Below are 14,838 nucleotides of genomic sequence, written 5' to 3'. Positions count from 1 at the left end.
ACAGATGACATTTATGGTGATTAAAAAGATTAATCATTTGCTAGCCAAATGAATCATTTTGAGTAGCTAATGTTTAAAAGCAATAAACTTTGAAATCACATTACATTAGGATAGATGTTGTGATTAAATGTTTTAGCTTTCTGAACTCTTAAAAATGTATCAGCGTTTAAAATGCATCAGTATCTTAAAAATGACCGTGTTTTATATCTTAAATAATAAAATAAAATTGTCCCTCTTTTGCTGAATGGTGAGGTTTTGCCAGCACCTAGATCTAATTGCCACAGGAGTGAGGGCTGAACACAAGCTACGATACATCAGTACAGCATAATGTACTTTACATGGCTTTGCTTTTCAGGAGCCTCATAACCGTTATCCAGCTTGCTGTCAAAGAAAGAAATTCTTTTTCACTTGTTTGTTTAAGTTCAGCTCCTCTTTGTGCTGGTCCAAGGAATTATTAGTGTATTTGATCTAATTTAGGCACTTAAGTATTCCGTAAGAGTAAAGATATGAAAACATGCATACAAGTACTTTCTCCCACAAAACCGAAGTGAGCAGCATGAAAAGAAATTGAAGTAGAAGCTGGGCTAACAAGAAATTGTGCTGGATGATAAATACAGTGAACTCATTCTCTCTGCCAGCCAGAAGGACCAACTAACTTTGCCTGCAGGCTAAAGCACAGCTGAATCAAGCTTTCAAAAAGCAAAAATTTAACAAAAGCTACACTACCTCATCAGGTCTCCTAGTAGTAAAAGCTCTCCCACAGCTCAGTTTTTTATTTCACACAGTTCTCAAACAGTGCAGCAATTATTTTGTTTGAAAATACACACATGCACAAACTGGAGCATATCCTACCACCTGTGCGCATGGGTCAGCCTCCCACTCCTAAAGAGACTCATTGACTTGACCAGTGGATCACACTACAAGACCATGACGCTCTCTTGCAACAGCAAAATTATTTGAAATGGAATAAATAATTATTCTTCTTCTTGCCTGAGAGCAGCATGATTTTACTCCAAGGTGACTGCCTATTAGATATTGCATATTCCTCTCTCCCTTTTAAAACATACCTGATGTTAAATAAAATACAGTCTTTGCCTGCTTGTGTTAGTTTTAGAAACATAATACAGCTGTATAAAAAGCTTTTCCATTCTTGAGTCTAGCAGTTTGATTCATGAGCCCCTTCAAATTATTTTCTCATTGTTGTAGTTTCATTTTTTGCAAACTAAAAAAAGAAAATAACTTTCACTATTTCTACAATCCTTCCCTCGCAATCCGTAGTCATGTAACACTTTCAAATATTTTCGGACAGCAGTCTCTTATGTACAGTATAATTCTTCACAGACGAATATAATTTTGTAAACACAGGAATTGCTCTATGCAACAGAGAAATTAGACTTCATATAGTCAGCTTTAATCCTGGATTCAGCAAGGTACTTAGGCATATTCCTAAGTATACGCATTTAGGTCACTGAATTCAATTACAAAAGTCATACATTTAAATCAGGCTGCTCATTATAGTTGGATACTTTGAAGCATAAGTAAATAGGAGTCATCTTCCTCTCTAAACCATAAACAGCAGACAATCTTATTGTCACAACTTGGAAATAAAGTAGTCTTACATGGTGCTTCATCCACTGCCAAGCACAAGATTAGGTATCTACTCAAACGTGCAGTGTAAAACTGCATACCTAGTTTAAAATGTTTTTAATGAAAAAAAGCTCAAGGTCTTCATTTGTATGTTGGTTGCTGAGTTTAATTATTCCCAAACTTACCAATTTTAAAAATCTTGTATTTATTTTCACTTTGGGTTAGTTCCCATCACTAATTTCCAAAAAATCGTAGATTAAACAATCCTTGCTTAAAGGTTTTCAAAACAAAAACAGTCTTGCAATACAGGAAGGGGCTGGAGAAGAAGGAAAGGTGACCACAGTAGCCTCTTGTTGAAGTTCACTTAAAACATGTTGCTTACATCAAGTCACAGCTCTTCAGTATGTGATATGACTTATACTCTTGGCTTCAAAAAATACCAAAATACTGCCAGTTATATAATAACTTCCTGTTAAAATACTTTAGCATGTGTTTAAAATGCTATTTTTAGAATTAAAATGACAAACATTTCTCTTCAGGCTGATACTTCTATTTATGCAATTAATCTCAAGCAACAGGAATTGAACAGAATTGAAGAAAACAATTCTGTGACTGGAACTGATAATTGAGGAACTTCCTCTCCAAAAGAAAAGATTTCCTGGGATAAAGCTAACACCAAATGGGGCACACTTATCTCTGTAGGTCAACATCCCTTTCTGAACTCTATCATGGGATTTTGGGGAGCAAGAAGCACAACGACGTGTATGGAGACAAAACAGGAAGAAAAGATGGCAAAGCTCCGCTTCATTAACAGGGAGCTTTGAAGGCTCTTACCCAGAAAGGTCAGCAGCAACTACACAGTCGCATGTTTAAACTGGGCCAGATAAAAGACTTGCGATCAACAGACTCAAGTAACCACTCCAGCAGCTTTCCTCTGGACACTTGAAATTTGATAATATTTATTATTTTATACAGTTTGTGCAAAAGAAACAAAACCGCTGGTAATGATTAATTAAAAAAAATAATTGCCAATTAAAGGCATTTATTAAAAATTGCCTTTTATGCTTGCAGGTTTTCTTCCTTTGATTTAGCAGGCTAGAACTGTCAGAGCTACGTATCTGCGCTCTATTTCTAGACAGGAAAAAAAAATAAAGGGAAGTATGTTTTATATATTATTTAGAAACCTTTGGAATGACCTTGATCACCTTTTGCACAAAATGCTTCCAATGCCAGAAGCAGTAAATTCGCTCAGTCAAAGGCGAATCAAAGGAACGCAGCGCCTAAGACTGCAAAACAAGCCCTCCATAACCTGACCCCATCAAACCTGCAGGTAGTTCCCAAAGGTGCCAAAACAGCAAGCATAAAGAAAAGGCAGGCAATAAGCCATAGAGAAAGGACAATGAGAAAAATCAAAGAGGCACAGACGACAGTGCTGAGACCACACGATGAAGAAGACCCTACACGTTTCAGACTGTCATTTTAGGCCTGGAGATGCGAAATGTATTGCACAGTGGGCAAGAAGCCTTAGCTAAACTTTACAGACCTTTCTGAAGGAAATGGAGAGGGAAAACCAAACCAAAACAAAACCCTAATGCCCCAACATCCATAACATGCCAAATTACCCGACTCCTTCCATTTTATTATTTATATTTAAAAAGAACAGTACTCTGTTTAGGCAACAGTTTATGAATTTCTAGTTAAGCAACATTAAATAAATGAAATGTTTAGTTTTGATATGATTTTGTCCACTAGTACTAAGCGTCTACAGTACAGATCTTCAAAAACTTCATTCCTCTTGATTTAACTGGCTGAAGGTGACTAATCACTTAAAAACTAGGAAGTAGTGATGATCTGGTTTCAATACATCACAGAAACCAAAAATACAAAGCAGAAAGAAGACAGACTACAGTAGCAGCAATCCTCAGCTACATGAGCTTAAGAGAAATATTTTTATTTCCTTTGCAAACATTTGTAAGGGAAAAACGTCAACACCATCTGCACAGCTCTAATTCTAATGTAAAGTTATTCTACTTGGAACAAAGAAAAACCACCAATAGGGAAAAATGTTTTTAAGTATTTCTAAAAGTAAAACTAAAAGACTTTCTCGCATGGAAAAGCTCTCTTTTCTACCCCTAGATCTTGTCTTCCCCATAAAAGAGAGGACAGCTTTATACAGAAAGACTGAAGCTTAGGTTCACACAGCTCTTGGCCTTCATCCTTTTAGATAGCTGGGCTACAGCACTCCACGCATTTCATCTTATTTCCCCCTCACATTACGTAGCTGTATGGCAGAACTGTAGGAATGCCAACTCTAGAGATTACAGTTTTGAAATCTAGAAGATTCTGGAACTTGATGCCTAAGTGCCTAACCCCAAATGGGACCTTTCTTAAGTACAACCTCATATCTCTCCAGTCCCGGACTCGTAACTCAGAAATTCAACAGTGATAGCTCGCAACCAGTTAGCACCTAGTCTGGATATCTATCCACTGAGAAATACACCTTCACCGTGTAATATTTTACCTTACTCACTCAACAGTTGTAAAAAAAAATGGTCTTTTACTGTCCTGGTGAGCTGTAAGATAAAAGGCACTGAGCTACTCTATTATTTGTATGCTCATCCACACATATGACATTTCTCCCTAAACCTATTTATAGGGCATAGCCTTCTTGGAACAATTGTATTTACTTATTTTGATTAATTTGGAAACTATTTATTATTTTAAAACTATTTTAGGTACATTTATTGTAGTGGCAAAGTTTTGGATAATCTGTTAATCAGATGAAGGGACATTGGGGGCACAGTTTTTAAAATGTAAGGCCTGAGTGAATACATGAGACCTGAGTTTGCAATGTTGTCACTGACCCATTCCCCAATGTGGGCCATTTACTTCACTCTCCTGTGCATCGTATATTATTTATTTCAAAGATGGTACATACTGCTTTCCCATCTTTGTAAAATATTTAGAGAGATGCAAGTGTACTACATGTGTAGAGTATTTTGAACACTGAAAAAATTGGTATAACAACATACTCTTGCCACAGAGGGCACGCCTTGTTACTTGGTACTAATAAATTATACACACTGCTTGTATTAAAACTTCTTGCCTACCTTGTCTGGTATACTCATCTGCTTCTCTGTGGACCAAGTCTTTTACCCGGTTTCCATACAGCAACCGAGAGGAATCATGATCAAAAGCTTTCAGGGTTTCACTCGAGCTGTAAGACTTCTGCGTAGGCACTCTGCACTCCTCATTTTCTGCCGAAGAATTTGTGTAGCGCCGCTCCTTGTCCCGTCGGCTCTTTGTCAGGGAGCAATAAGGCCTACGTTCCTTCACATCCATACTTCATTCCTTCCGTACGCACATCAGGCCACCTTATCTGGACTTCTCCTCTACATTCAGTTCACATTCACCTGCAATAAAATCAGAAAGACCACCACTGATGGGTTACAACAGCCTCTAATTGCTGTCATTTCTTCCTGACTATGTGAAACAGAAAGGAAAATCTGAGCAACACAGGGAGGAACAGCTCCGTAGTGTTTGAGCGGTTTGCGGAAGTTACGCACACAAGGTATCCCGATGAAAGATTAGCCAAGCAATTCTTGTGAGCCACAGTGCCACTTGCAGCAGACTTCTCATTTTTATGCAGCCGATTAGAACATCAAAAACAGGCTGAAGTGTTGCTATAAACATCAGCTTGGGAACTGGGGCAAAAAACAAAACAAAACAAAAAACCAAAAAAACCTTCAGCTTTTCAGTTTTAAGAAAGTATTACTCTTCCCCCCCCGCCCCGAGAAAGATGTATGCTTAAATAGCAAATCTGACTTTCTCCTGCTTGTCAGAAACTTCTGTTCTAACGCCTGTTTCCGCCATACAGACTTCTACAACTTTCACTGTCGTTTCTACTCTTAGAAAATTGCTCTTATCGAGAACACACACATACAATTTCACAGCAAGCTACAAAAAAAATATTGATGATGTGTAAGAATGCTTCTCTCAGGTAATATATAATTTCTGCTCAAAAGCAACTAAATATTTGAGTTGGAAGTGATAATCAAATAATTGCCATTATTTTTTTAAGGAACATTACTGCAATAATCTTGTTTTTTCTTTAACGTTTCGTTCTACTTAGTTTTAAAAACAAGACTTCTCAGCTCATCTCTTGGGTCCGGCACACTTAACCAAAATACTTACAGAGTAAAAACAAAACCTAAAATAAAATTCGTATCTTTAAAGAGCTGACAAAACATCTAAATGAAGAACATCTCTGATGATTTTAATGTGCTTTGGAAATGAGCCTCATGAATCTTTTTCATATTTCTTGTTGAACAACATATATTAGGTTCCTCCCCTTTGTCTCAAGGAGAACCTCCCAATTTAGAATACTTAAATACCACAAGTAATTATTTTGCAAAGAGAGCTATATTATCAGTCAAGTCCTTCGTGATGTAGAATTAAAGTGATAATTTACAGCATATATCACAAAGCTATTTTCATTCTGTTCAACAAAAACAAGGTTGCCTTAGATTTCTTCATTTCTTTCATTTTAAACGTATTTAATACCAAACAAATTAGTTGCCACTCAAAGTGATTTTTAGGGAGTATTTAATCTACTACTGAAGTGTAATTCAAGTTTGTGAATGGCAGGTCTTTTATCACCCTATCTGTTTTGAAATTCTCTGAAAAGCTCCCATGTTTCTTGACCTGTGTGAATCTCAATTTAGGAGCTTCAAGATTAGGTGCTACATTGCATGGAATACATACATACTAAAAGACAAAGCAAAGAAGCCTTCCATCCACGTAAATTCTCTTTTATATTTATTACATTCTCAAATGTTCTTTAACTGGACAAAGAAACTGTAAAATTTTCACATGAGCAAAAATCCCAAAGTAGTAAAATGGAATAGTTTTTTCAATTTATGACTATGTAGATGCATGCATGTCCATGTAGCATGTTTTAGTTTATACGCAACACAAGTATTTTTAAATGTTTTATTGAGTAATGAATGCAAGTTCTTTTCACATAAAAAGAACTTTATAAACATTTTATAAATTTTGTATTTTATTAACACTAAACTGAACGGTGATATTTAAAATCACTAATTGACACGCACAAGTATTCTGCTGCAGCGTAAAGACTTTATGTGGAAGCATACATCTTCTTTCATCTGTGCATTTCAAGACTTTAAAGAGCCACTAATTCCTAACGTCTCTAAATTGTGCTATGGGAAAACTGACATACAGTATTCATAATAAAGATGAAATAAATTTGATTTTTTTTAAGTCTCCAAGCTCACGTAGCTTCTTCTCCCCCAACTCAAAACCCTCTTCGCACAATACTTTGTTACTATACGCAGCTAAAATCCTCAAAGATTTAATCTACACTGTAGTGTGAGGAACTACTGATCTGCTTCCCACAGAAGTCAATGAATTCAATACAACTTCAGAGGGCCGTTTTCTGGGTTACCTAGCGCCTTTCCAGACAGAGAATGAAAGGTTAAAAACCAAAACAAAACAAAAAACCCAACACAAAAGCCATTTAATAGCACCACCTTATTCGGACACTTTGGCGGTGATTACACTGCCATTATAAACAACAAAGATTATCGGCTTTTGGGGGCATTTTTGAAAAATAAAATACTATGGCCTTGATCCCCAGAGACTTAAGAGCCTGATCCTTTTGAATTTGGCATTACACAAAACAGTTCTTTAGCTTTGGTAACCTTTAACTTCTGAAAAGTTAATAGCATTTCTCAGCATGTTTTTTAGGGAATACTTAATCGCTCCAGGTTCACACCTTTAAAATTATTTTATCAGTGAATAATGTATATACCTGAAATAGGGAGATAGAAGAAAAGCTGTCTTTTAGATCTGCCTACAGGTTAGTGTTCTGTGCCCTGATAAAAACACAAATAGCAAAAGCACAAACTTGTTTGCAGAACACCGAAATATGCCAGTGCTAACAGGTAAAGAGCCAGCCAGCAAAGACAGGTCAAACACAGGAAAACTTGCTGATGGCTTCTCAAGATCTGAAACAGAAGTCTTATTACTGCGGGCGGATATTTTACTTAAGTGCTGCAGCAGTCTGTTGTACTGTGCGGGATTTTTATTTTGTCACGTCATGAATTTTTTCCGCCCCTCCACCCTATTTCCAAAACATAGCTTTCTTTTCTTAACACAAGAGAAAGTTATTGACAGAAAGTATTTTCAGACTGCTCCTTTATTATAGAGATTGTTGTAGCAGCTGCAATTTCAACAAGCTTTCCCGCTCAAATCTTCAAAAAATTTAAATGAATTCTGGTGCAAAAATTTCAACACATTTCATTTTTTCTCTCCTGTTTTCTGTAGGCAGCATAAAAGCTGCATCCCCATGGGAGTTACCTGAATGCATTTGACTAGCTTTCCTTTACTACACCTTAGAAGCAGCTCACATGAAATATTGGTGATCAGTACGATACAAACTCGAGGGAACACAGCAACTAATTTGACACATGAACAGTTTTCTGGACAAATCAGATTAAAATTTTAAACCAAATAGAATTAAATTTATTTTGTAGCATGTTACAAGAACACTTGCCTTCATCTGCAAGTAATTTTTCCCCCACATGCCAATATTTAGGGTCCACCAAATAGCTTTGCTGCAATTAAATGAAAGAAGGAATTTTCACAGAGCAATATTTACAAAGCTATTGAACTACTAAATCATCCACTCGGAAAAGGATGTCAAAAGGGCCATGCTAGATACTGTTACAGATTTTGTTTTACAAAATTAACAGGAAAGGGCCTGCATATACTGAAGGAAATCAAAAATGAACAGGCTGATGTATACTACTATTTCAAACATCTAATTCTCTTCTCTGCTTAAGAGCTGAAGATGCTCTCTGTTTCTTGTTCATGTTGCTGAATATTGGGAACTCTGATATTCAGGATTAAAATCTCTTCTTTGGATTAAACAGGAGACCATATGCTAATCACTGGACAGACATGTCAGCTCTTATATATTCATGCCCATGCCATTTGTGTACATACCTCAGCTGATCACAGCCCCCGTCACACTGGGCTGTCACAGTGCCATTCCACATTTTAACAACAGGTCACAACCATAAACAGGCAATGTCCTTTTTTAAAGGAACCTTTATATATTTCTTTTAAACTTAGGTTAATTTAAGGGAAGCAGGAGAACAAAAGCAGCATCCCCTGGATGTGATTGTGACCATATGTCATTGGGACCACAGAACTCTTCTCCTTATGTGCTAGGCTACAGTGAAGACCTGTGACATCATGCTTAACACGGTATTTAATTACTAAACCAAATAAGCTACGTACAAATAATAATTAAAAGCATTACTCTAAGATCAAAATCCTTTTTACTTTAAGTGCTGTAAACAGCTTGAGTGTAAAAACTGAAACAGAGCATGAGGCATATTCACATACGATTGATGAAGCGACACCAGCAGCTTTGCAAGCCAGAATGCAAGTCTCAGCTATAGACACAGCTGAACAACTGATGCAGAGGGAAAAGTTTTACATTCTGTTTAAAATTCCCCAAGACAGCCTTTCAGCAGTTCCTCTTAATCACCTATTGCAACGTGAAATAAACTCACTCTACTGAAGAGGAAAAACATTTTTTTTTTTTTTTTTTTTAAATAAAAACCTCAAACCCTAAAGCCCTACACTGCAACATAGGAAAAGTACGACAGACATATAACGTAGCATATATTTTAATTGCCATGATGTAAATGAGGCTTTAGGGTCATCCTACAGAGTGTTATCTAAAACATCCAGCTACAACTTTTCCATGCCTTCAGGCCTTTTGGACTGTTATGGAAAATTACTGCATTTAATTCAGTAGCTTCAATTCCGAGTTCCCCAAAGGTTTATTACAGCTGGCAACAGGATGGCAATTCTACCTAACATACACAATGCTTCCCACCCATCTCTTATTCAGAAAATTTTCTTTCAGCATGAAGGTTGGTTATATGAATGGTAAGATAACTGATCACTAAGTCTAAATATACCTTAATATTTTATGCCCTTTGATACCTAAAAGCTATATAGACACAAATTAGTGAAAAGTTGAGAAATATAAGAACTTTGCTACTCAAATGAAGAGACGATTGTATGGAAGACGTCACATTACTGCTTGGGTCAGTTTATGAATAGGCTATTGCGTGTATTATATTCCCTTTCAATAATTATTTCCATTTTAGGCATCTCAGAACACACAAAACAGAAATGGCAGCAGTCCTGATTTTAACAAGAGTAATTATTTCAATATATGCAGTGCTGGAATAGACAAGTTTCCAAAAACGAGATGAAAAAATGTGTGAATTTCTTTGTTACTGAATAGTAACAGAGTACCAAATACTGTTATTACGAAGGCCAAACACATCCTCATCTCAATTTCACAAGTAACAGCAACAGAAGCGACATGCTCCTAAGAACCAAATTCCTCCTCCTCTCCCCAAAGCAGGCATAACCCAGTTACAGAATGAACTTACATATTACATAATACCACCTCTCCTCCAAACACTTAAATCTAGCAGAAGATTTTTGACAGTCAAAAGTGTATTCACAATTGCATTCGAAAGCCTAAATTACTATTATCATTACTATTAATTGTCATGATGAATTAATAATCATTGATCCTTCCAGATCAGTCGCTCAATACAAGCAGAGTCTGAATACTTGCTTAGATGAGGAACAAGTTTCCCTTCACAATACAGTACTATATAAACACCTGCAGCAAAAGGATTATAATACTTTCCTGAGGAGAAGCAGGCTCTAACTTCTGTTTGAAATAAGAGAAGAGGTTTCCATGGGCTGAGTCAAGACAAATGTGTATTGTGAACATTGACAACACTTGCTAAAACAATGTCTCCGCATTTCTAGTGAATAGATACTACATTACTGTAATTGTAATTATTGTAATTTAAGCATAATTTCCTTTCAGTCTGTGATTGTATATTAATGTAAATATTTCTGCTATTTGTGCTAGGTGTAATACTCACATGCCTTTTAATATCAAAAGAGCAAAGCAAACTTAGCTGATAGATATATCAAGTAAATTTAAAAGTTTAAATGCAATATGCAACTGAAGAGAAATTAAGGAAATCTGTTGCCCACAAAAAATATCCACAATTCATGCAACTAATCACCCATAAAACCTATTACAAACAAATACCAAGAAAAACTCAAAAGGCATAAAAGAGTGATGAAATTTCCACTTCAATGGCCGATAAAGTGAGATATGTCAGAAATCAACTGAGCTGGAAAAATGACACTTTGAAGAGGTGCTTAGGATGATCTGTAGCCATGGTGTGCCATTAGTCAAACTGATGACTCTTAATACATGGATATTTCAGGTCATCATATCTAGAAACTCACTTCTTAATAATAAAAGTCTGTCTTCCAGCAGAGAAACTGGGGAGGATGCATCCAAACGCAGCATTCTTAAGGGGGAGTGTGAAACAGATGCCCTGCCAGACAAGCAGTTCACAAACTAAAAATTTAAAAAGCCTCCTTAAGTCACCCACTACCCTGTGTTTTACAATTAGATTAAAAATAGAGGTGGGAAGAGGGAGGGCAGAATAAAAGGAAAGCCACTACAAAATACTGCATCTTCTTCAAGCCTTTTTTTTCTGGTATTGGTCTATGAGTGACAGAGCACTCATATCTGCCACCATTACAAGATGTAATACTAATAAAAAGTTAAGTTGCATATCTGAAAATTGCAGCTTCATGAGAGACAGAATTAATGAATAAATGTCCTCTACAGTCACTATAAAAGCTTCTTGCAGTGAGGGTCAGGAAAGTTAGCAAGAGCATCATGAGCTCTACAGGGTCCTGGATAGCCACAGAGGCTGATGTTTGCTAAGAGATTTTAAAACAGACAGCCTTGACCAAAAGAAAAAAAAGGAGAGAGAGAGAAAGAAAGAAAGAAAGAAAAAAGAACACCTCATAGCGTCCCTCATCCTCATCTGAGCAGAAAGAGGAGATGCACTCCCTATGCCGGCGGGAGCGGAGGGAGTACCTCTCCAGGTGCCGTTTTCCTTGGAGGGCACAAGGAGCATACAGCACCATTTGAGAGGGAGCTACAGCTCTTTCAGCAACCTGGAAGCCCTCGGCACAGCAAGGCCACGAACCACCGAACCATCGGCAGAGAGGACCGCGCACTGGCTACGTGCACGGAGAGCCTGGGGCTAGGCTGGCTATTCAGCTGGCAAGCAAGCACTGCAGAAAAACATGACTTGCCAGTAGGGAGGGACACGGGAGAAACGGCTCCATGAACAAGAGCAGCCTCTTTGGAGAAACTCGATACAGGCAGGGGAACATGGATAATTTGTGTTAGAAGTTAATATGTTTTTGCCAGTGATTGGAGATGAATTGTTTGCAGGAGCTGCCACAAACTCTGCTCTTGAGAGGAAGTGTCTGACTGTAATTTGGATGATATGACTACAATCTCCCCCCCCCCCCCCCCCGAAGGGCTGAGAGAACGAAATGAGAAAGACAACACAAAGACTGAAAGAGTGAAAAAAATGCAGTGTGCACCTGTGGATTGAGGGTGAGATGATGTGATGAAAAGGCAGAGGGGCAAAGGAAGTTAGAGGAGCAGAAACACTGCAGCATAGAGAAAAAATGAACACCAAGATGAACTAGAGAGAGTGAAGAGAAAGGAGACAGAGTAATTAGCACTCGGTATGGAAACATTGGGGAGGAGGAGAAGTGACACAGCAAGCCTAGAAAGAGAGAAGAGCCTAGGAGGAAAAACAGGGCAGAGGAAAAGAACAAAGAGCACTTTAGCAGGGAGAAACTTTGTGCCTTATTTACTGCAGAGCCAAGTAATAAACTGTGCAAGTCAGCACTGCATAATTCATTATTCAGCAAGAAGCAGAGAGAAGTTCACCCAGCGCTCTAAAAAAGGCTAAATAACTTCCTCCACCCCTTTAAACTTGCAATTCATCCTTTATGCCATCACCTCCTTCCCTCTCCATCTCTTAGACATGATTTTTTCCCTCTCATCTCCAAACTACCTCAATGGTCTCCTGACTTCTCCTGGGATATTTCCTTCTTGGACAGAACTTCCTAAGTTTACTTTTGCGCCTGCTCAGAATTTTTATTTCGAAACAAAGCCAAAGCAATCGAGGGATTTTTAAAATTGAAACAAGTGGGATGGAGGAACTGATGTAGGAAGAAGACGTAACAAGCCATGGGCATCAGCAAAGGTGCAATGGCCTGAGTCCCAGGCAGAGAAAAATTTTTTCTTCATTGCTGTTCAGAGAACAAAGCTATCAGTATGTCAGCTTTACCATCTGAACAGGCTGTCTGTCATCCAACTCCCCCTTCTCTGAACAACTCCATCTTAATTTCAAACCACCTGACAGCAGCAAGCTTTCAAAAATAATACATCTCTAAAGTCACTATAAGGGATAGGAAGTATATTACATGTGACATGCAAGAGCTGTGCTTACAGTCACAAGACTGAACTGAAAATATCACTCTAAAGGACTCTGGCTTTGCAGGGAGGACTTGAGGAAACTGCAGTGAAGATGTCATTGAAGACATGCAGGAGAGGGATGAGAGAAGAGCACAGGATCGGTGCTGGAGCCATTGCTGTGGTTGTGTGACACAGGATACTGAAGCTGATGAAGCTTTTTTTTCTTTCCATAGAACAGCTCTTCATAGGGAAAGTCCACAGAGATGGAGGACATTCACCAGAAGATTTTTCTTCTTACAATGATCAGACGGAGAACTAGATTTTTCAGTCCCAAGCACGCTGTAATTACAATATTGTTGCACTCTGGAAACCTGGAGACTTATTAGTGACTCATCTTAATATAAAGTGACTAATAAAATGTATAACCATAGAAAAAAAGGTAGCATGCTTAAGCAAATCTATTTTCTGCAAACTTATTCTCCCTCCCCCGCAAGACTTCCCTTCCCATACCAGACACTAATCAAAAACACATTGACACAAAGTCTCGGGCATGCTGAAAAACCCAAGGAAACATTAGAAGTACCATATACTCATACTACTACGACACTCATTCACCTCTTCTAACACAGAGGTGTGAAAATCTATTGGCTAATGCCTCTTTATAATGAAGTATAGCAAAGCACTGTTTAACTTTAGTTTATATTAGCAAACCTTACTACTGAGTATCCCATTCAGGTATCCCATCAATTCAGAGTATCAGCTGTCACATCTCCCACTCTACTCCCCAGGTTCCTGCTTCGCTCTTGGTACAAGCTGTTTCATCTTGTCACAACCTCTAACTGTCTCTTCTTTGACACTATCCAACATCAACAGACAGTAAAGGCTGGAGGTTGTTTGCCCTGTTGGATCACTTCCTTTTTGTAATCCCTCTTCTGGCTCTCTTTCAAACCTCCCTTTTCACAGCATCAGATTTTAACCATACCTTAAAGGTAATGCAAAAATTCTTACCCCTTAATCATCCCCATTCCACTCAACTCCCAGGTCTTGTCTCTGATTTCAACAGAACTAAGACGTTGATTAATGCAAACAAAACACTAATGCATTTTTAAATAAGCTGTCTGGCTAACTACTTGAGATAAAAAATTTCCTACAGTTCTTGGCAAATTTGTTCAAAGGACTACGTTTCTCTTCAGAAGTCTCCACACAGTGTACTCTGATACGGCCCTAACTGACTACCAACCCGGTTGCTCTCTGGTAACAGTATTTAAAGAGCAAATAATAAATCCTTAATAATGTTAATCCTCTTTCATGAAGCTAGGGAAATATCAGGAAGTACCCCTGGCTGACTTCCTCTTCTGCCTGTAATTGTTACCTGCAGGTACCATGCTCAGCTGTGTCTCCACATCTGGTACAATTTCCACCATGGGAAAGCAGAGGAGTTTCTGGTGGCAGAGCCCAAAGAGTTCCCAGTGCAGCATGCTCAGTTCTCTGACAGATACCAGTTTCCACAAAAGATACTTCATTGCTAGAAGATCTCAGTTTTGCAAAAGAAGTAAGCTTCTATAATAAGTGCCAAGTAGTTCCACATTATGCTTTTGGAGGAGAGGGAGGCTGTTGCTTTAAATCCTTATTCTCATTTAAGGTAATATTCAGGTATCTTTATTCAAGTATTGATTAAAAATCCTTCTATGTAACAATTCAATTCAGTAACAGATCTGAAGGTGACCTTAAAGGATGGGCCATTTCTACCCTTAAAAGTCTCATAATAAGATAATTAGGAAGTTGGTCTGCAAACACGTGTATAATTAACTGAA

The 14,838-nt window shown here is 37.8% G+C and overlaps 1 protein-coding gene across 6 annotated transcripts in view; it reads right to left on the bottom strand.

Moving 5' to 3' along the window:
- TENM3 (teneurin transmembrane protein 3) overlaps nucleotides 1-14,838 on the bottom strand; it is a 1,359,158-nt gene that overhangs the window by 314,420 nt on the left and 1,029,900 nt on the right. For all 6 annotated transcript variants that reach the window (XM_064510997.1, XM_064510998.1, XM_064511002.1 and 3 more), the window contains one exon: nucleotides 4,698-5,000. In XM_064510997.1, the coding sequence (XP_064367067.1) occupies nucleotides 4,698-4,929 (232 nt within the window). In that variant the 5' untranslated portion in view covers nucleotides 4,930-5,000. The remainder of the gene's footprint in view (nucleotides 1-4,697; nucleotides 5,001-14,838) is intronic.

Source organism: Dromaius novaehollandiae, chromosome 4 (assembly GCF_036370855.1).
Source record: "Dromaius novaehollandiae isolate bDroNov1 chromosome 4, bDroNov1.hap1, whole genome shotgun sequence".
Lineage (NCBI taxonomy): Eukaryota > Metazoa > Chordata > Aves > Casuariiformes > Dromaiidae > Dromaius > Dromaius novaehollandiae.
The sequence above is the reverse complement of the archived record's forward strand: the minus strand, read 5'-3'. Positions and strand labels throughout refer to the sequence as shown.